The sequence below is a fragment of the Xyrauchen texanus genome, chromosome 45 (assembly GCF_025860055.1).
Source record: "Xyrauchen texanus isolate HMW12.3.18 chromosome 45, RBS_HiC_50CHRs, whole genome shotgun sequence".
Lineage (NCBI taxonomy): Eukaryota > Metazoa > Chordata > Actinopteri > Cypriniformes > Catostomidae > Xyrauchen > Xyrauchen texanus.
Window position 1 is genome coordinate 26,591,477 of NC_068320.1, and position 6,202 is coordinate 26,597,678.

At 34.9% G+C, this 6,202-nt stretch overlaps 1 protein-coding gene across 2 annotated transcripts; it reads right to left on the reverse strand.

Moving 5' to 3' along the window:
• Positions 1–1,515: 1,515 nt before the first annotated feature.
• LOC127637690 (YEATS domain-containing protein 4) lies at positions 1,516–4,451 on the reverse strand. 2 transcript variants are annotated; one of them, XM_052118900.1, is made up of 7 exons: positions 4,244–4,451; positions 4,009–4,128; positions 3,837–3,903; positions 3,159–3,253; positions 2,963–3,052; positions 2,146–2,233; positions 1,516–2,003 (listed from the first exon to the last, which is right to left on the reverse strand). In XM_052118900.1, exons 1-7 carry the CDS (start codon positions 4,301–4,303, stop codon positions 1,834–1,836), a joined length of 690 nt encoding a protein of 229 aa, XP_051974860.1. In that variant the 5' UTR covers positions 4,304–4,451; the 3' UTR covers positions 1,516–1,833. The 2 variants fall into 2 exon arrangements, with proteins under 2 accessions (XP_051974860.1, XP_051974861.1); XM_052118901.1 differs by having other exon boundaries at positions 1,517–2,003; positions 4,253–4,451.
• Between the last annotated feature and the right edge of the window lie 1,751 nt (positions 4,452–6,202).

Genomic DNA, 6,202 nt, shown 5'->3' on the forward strand with positions numbered 1-6,202 from the left:
GGGTTTAGCTTGGAAAAGTGCGGGGGGACAGAAATCACCTTTTTTAAAGAAACCGGGGGACGTTTTCCCCACGTCCCGCACGGATGCTACGCCCTTGCCATTAAGTACCCCCATCAGTAAAGCAGAAGAACCCAGGGGCGTAGCACCAAATTTTGGGCCCTGGGTACAAACCATCTTGCTGGGCCCCCGTACCAAATATGTATGTATAGAAAACTGACTTCTAAGGGGCCCCCCCTGCCTCGGGCCCTGGGTACTCGGTACCCTTTACCCCCCCAGTCCGACGCCCCTGGAAGAACCCCTTCATCGACACAAAGTCAAAGACTATATCATTTAACATTATGATGAATTAATCGGTCTGTAATCCGTCCCTGATTTTACCCACCCATACAAATTACTTGTGTGTGTGTGTTTGTGTGTGTATGTGTGTGTGTATGTGTGTTTGCGTGTGTGTGTGTTTGTGAGTGTGTGAATGTGTGTGTGTATGTGCATGTGTCTGTCTGTGTGTGTGTGTATGTGTGTGTATGTGCATGTGTCTGTGTGTGTATGTGCATGTGTCTGTGTTTGTGTGTGTTTGTGCATGTGTCTGTGTGTGTGTGTTTGTGAGTGTGCATGTGTATGTGTGTGTATGTGTGTTTGCGTGTGCGTGTTTTTGTGATTTACGAGGACAATTTTGTAAGTTACAAATTAGTAATTACAAGGGTATTATGTATATAAATGTGATTTATGAGGACATTTCTAGTGTCCCCATAATTCAAATCGCTTAAAAATCATACTAAACAATGTTTTATTGAAAATGTAAAAATGCAGAAGGTTTTCTGTGATGATTAGGTTTAGGGGTTGTGTTAGGTTTAGAGGATAGAATCTATAGTTTATACAGTATAAAAGTCATTATGTCTATGGAAAGTCCTCATAATGATAGGTAGACCAACATGTGTGTGTTTGTGAGTGTGTGAATGTGTGTGTGTGTGTGCATGTGTCTGTGTGTGTATGTGCATGTGTCTTTGTGTGAGTTTGTGTGTGTATGTGCATGTGTCTGTGTGTTTGTGAGTGTGTCTGTGTATGTGTGTGTGCCTGTGTGTGTGAGTGTGCATGTGTTTGTGTGTGTATGTATGTGTGTATGTGCATGTGTCTGTGAGTGTGTGTGAGTTTGTGTGTGTGTGTGCATGTATATGCATGTGTCAGTGTGTGGATGTGTGTATGTGTCTGTGAGTGTGTGTGTGTATGTGTCTGAGTTTGTGTGTGTATGTGCATGTGTGAGTGTGTCTGTGTATGTGTGTGTATGCGCATGTGTTTGTGAGTGTGTATGTGTTTGTGTGTGTATGTGCATGTGTCTGTGTTTGTGTGTGCATGTATATGCATGTGTCAGTGTGTGTGTGTATGTGCATGTGTCTGTGTGTGTGTGTGTGTATGTATATGCATGTGTCAGTGTGTGTGTGTGTGTGAGTGTGTGTGCATGTGTGTGTGAGTGTGTGTAAGCATACTTGGCAATAAATCTCATTCTGATTTCTGATTTATTAAGGAAAAATTCAACTGGAAAAATAAAAGTTACAAAAACAAATTTTGTAAGAAAGAAAATGTTTTATTCATACAAAAATGCACTTTTGTCAAGTAGATGTGAACTCAAAGTCTCAATGAATACTCAGAGTTTGTGTTTGTGGTTAAAAAAGGCCATCCCATGTTATGACATACACATTCAAAACTGAAACGATCCATCCAGCAAATGTTTTCTCTTATAAAGCAAATCCCGCAAATGTCAAGCGCGACGGTTCAGTCTTTCTTCATTATGTCCACAGTTACGCTACGGGACAGACACATTTGATGTTGTGAAAGTCCTCAGTGCTCTTTCATCTGGTCGTCCTCCTCCAGTCTCCGTATCTCTCCCTTCAGAAAGTTGATGTTTTCTCTGGAAGCTTTCAATCGCTCCTTCAGCTCTGTGATCTCCAGACTCGTCTTCTTCTTCGCTGCCTCCAGTTTTTCTCGTGTTCGCAATTCCAACTCTGCAACTGCAAGAACATTGAATGTTTAGATCATGATTGTTAACACAGGATATAAAAGTACTGTTTATTAGGTATGCATCTCTTAGTATTTACACCGTCTTGTTTAAAGCTGTCCATTAGGAGCTATAAAGGTATATAAGTGACTTACACTCTGTCTCGTGTTTGTAAGCGCCTAATGTCAGCTGTCTGGTGGTGTTTAGAAGCTGTTGCATCATGGCTGTAGGATCTTGAAATATCTACATAGAAAGAGAGAGCAGTCATTGCACACCATGTTTAAAACAGATTATTGATGTACTATCCTTAAAGCCAGCATCATTTAAAGGGACAGTTCACCCAAAAATAAAATTTGCGTTGTCATCACTTACTCACCCTCATGCCATCCCACATATGTATGACTTACTTTCTTCTGCTGAACACAAACTAAGATTTTTAGAAGCATATTTTAGCTCTATAGGTCCAAACAATGCATACGACTCCAGTGGTTAAATCAATATCTTCAGAAGCAACATGATCAATATATAAGTCCTTTTTTTACTATAAATCTCCACTTTCACTTTCTTCTGTTTTTGGCGGGTCGCACTCTTTGTGCATTTCACCACCTACAGGCAAGGAGAAGAATTTGTAGTAAAAAAAAGGACTTAAATATTGATCAGTTTCTCACCCACACATATCATAGTGCTTCTGGAGACATGGATTAAACCACTGGAGTCATATGGATTGCTTTTATGCTGTCTTTATGTGCTTTTTTGATCTTGCCACCATTCACTTGCATTGTTTGGACCTACAGAGCTGAAATATCCTTCTAAAAATCTAAATTTGTGTTCTGCATAAGAAAGAAAGTCATACACATCTGGGATAGCATGAAGGTAAATGATGAGAGAATTTTCATTTTTGGGTGAACTGTCCCTTTAAGATTATTTGCTACTCCGTATTGTCAATTCGTGCTGCTCTGATCAACTTCGCACCATCTCGTCGTAGAACTCAGATACAACGGTCTTCTTTGGCATGGCACTGGAGTCTGACTGGAACAGCTTCAGAAGATGATACAAGGTGACCTGCAAAAACAATAGCACAACATCAATCTTCTGCATTTATGGACCGTTATGCCCAAAGTTGTATTCATTTTCAATGAGAGAAGGAAAGTCATGTATCGCATCTCACCGGTCTCTCATTTGGATCGATGAAGAAGATTTTTATGATGATCTCAAATTCTCCCCATCCAGTCTCTGTGATCTCATACGGTGGCTTTGTAACCACTGAAACAAGAATACTGGGTTTTATTAACAACAACATTATAGTACAATGACATTATACTCAGTGTTGGGTGTAATGCATTATTAAGTAATTATTTACTGTAATCAAATTACATTTATTACTCTTAATGTTTCAGTCATTTAATTACAGTTACTTCTATATATACTCAAGAACAATTCTATATAAACAATAGTGAATTTAAAATCAAAATTTAACATCTAACGTTAAAATGTATGCGTTCTAATGTAACGCCGCCCCTTTAAATTCTTTGGCCAGTTCATGAATAATTTATTTGATTGTATATGATTTATTTGAAAGAATTAAAAGAACAGTTTCATGTCTATCCTTGTATTTTTAATCTTGATCAGGGTTTTAGAAAGTAATTAGTAATAAGTTAAGTATGCAGTTACTTTTCAGACAGAGTAATTAGTACAGTAATCTGATTACACTGTAGAAGATGCGATTAGTAGTTAGTAATTAATTACTTTTTTAACTTTTACTTTTAGTAACTTACCCAACACTGATTATACTATAATAATAATTATAATATATATATATATATATAATATATGTTGAATTGCACACCTCTTAAAGGGTTCCCATAACTTTCATGCAATTTGAACTGTATTTTTTTGACATAAGCAGACATGTCCTGAAAATATCAGAAGGAAAAATGTCAGTATACCAGTTTAAACTTTTATTTTGCTGACTTAATATTAATATACACCACTTAAAATTAAACTAGTTAGTTGTTAACCTCATTTCTGTAGGGCTTCACATAAACTGTCCACTGATGAGTGTGACCATCTTCTTCTCTTTTCTTGCCAAAATATCGCGCAACGTTTCCAAACACGATGGGTTTCACGAGAGTCACTCCCTGGAGATAAAGTTCACATAATAAATTATAGCTATTATAAATCAATTACTCTATAATCAATTCTGCCACAACATTTCAGATCAAAACAATGGCATAAACATTAGCCGCATCATACTGTAGCCACCTTCACTCGTCCCCCTGAATCTGGACCAAATTCAGCCATCCTCTTAAACATAGTATAAAGAGGGTCAAGAGTTATATTCGTATTGGTTTATATAAAATAAGTACAGTTTTGAACTGAACTGAATTACTGTATCTAACTGCCATTAAGCTCAAAATGTGTTTTCTTCAATGAAAGCGTCCAGATGTTGCGGCGTGAAGTCGTCTTCACTAAGCTCTCTAGCGGAACTTGATGTGTTTTTCAAATTAAGAGTCTGCACAAACTTTAGTCTAGGAAAAATGCTTCGTACAAAGCGTGCCATTTTCTTTTCTAAAACAATGTGGGGGATTCCTTAAAAAAATTAAATTAGATTGAGAAAGATGCATGGCAATTTTCCCAAACACGCTTACATATCCAGATCTTTAGATCAAAAATGCAACAAAATGCTCAGATAATGTCACATTTCCAAAATATTTTCAAGACAATTAGCAAATAATAAAATAAAATATATTTTAATACATTTTTATGTTTTATGTTTCATAATTCAAAGAGATAATGCAACAAATTAGGACAAATCTAGAACAAGATTAGTTATTTTCACTTTCACTGAAATTTCATGATGCAACTGGCTGTCACACACATATTGACCTACACATAATCTACACTTCAGCTACACCTAAATTACACAAACATATTTTCTCAGACACTTATTGAGTCTGACACACAACTTGCATTATTTCAGCAGTACACCCAAATGACAATAGTCATATCATACTGTTCATGTGTTACACTTGCTATAGTTTATTTAATTGTTGTTTCTATGTCAGCTAGCAATGCCAAATGTAAATCAAATCAATCACTGAAACACCAGCACCACCTTGAGTAAGAAATATCAAGTAAAATATGTACGTATACATGCAAATAAAATACTGATACACCATTGTTGATAATTGATTGTTGTACAGAAAATCAACTTATAATATTTATTTGTATGAATATAGTACCCATTTATCTTGTTATTAACAAATAAATAGACATCAGGTGACATGTAAACTTAAATAGATATGATCATAAAGAAATTTATTATTTATGGGTGCGAAAAAAGCAATGTACATACCTTGGGTCTCTAAAGTCCCTATACACTTTTGGTACTTAAAAACCAGGTATGTGTTTAAGGATTATTATTAAATGTAACAAACAGTGTTGGGTGTAATGCATTACTAAGTAATTAATTACTGTAATTAAATAATTTTTCATCGAAAAAGTAAAGTAAGGGATTACTCTTAATTTTTCAGTAATTTAATTACAGTTACTTCTGATGTAATTGTGTTAAATAAATATCGCCGCCCCCTTAAATGCTTTGGCCAGTTCATGAACAATTTATTTTATTTATTTTAAAGAATTAAAAGAACAGTTTCATGTCTATCCTTGTATTTTTCATCTAGTCGAGGTTGATAAGGGTTTTAGAAAGTAATTAGTAATAAGTAATGCAATTACTTTTCAGACAGGGAAATTAGTAATATAATTACACTGTAGAAGATGTAATTAGTAGTTAGTAATTCATTACTTTGTTAGAGTAAATTACCCAAAACTGATAATAATTAAGAAAGCTGTATAGCATTATGAACGCAAACATTAACTTTTGCAGTGATCAATGTGACAGAAAAGTGCTTCAGTACCTAATAAAACTCTAATGGTTAAATATATAGAATACTGTACATATTCATCCATGATTTGGTGTTGATAAAGTATTTTTTACATTTTGTGTTTTATTTTAAAAACATTACAAAATGCTACTTCTAAACTATTTAAACACAATCAAAAGCCTATAATAATATTTGATCATTATTTTGTAATAATGATTTAATATTTTATAAGAAACATTTTTATTTGAGGATGATGATGTAATTGGTGATAATCACTCACTATTTAAAAATATATATACAAAATTCAAACGGACGTTCTGACCATTGT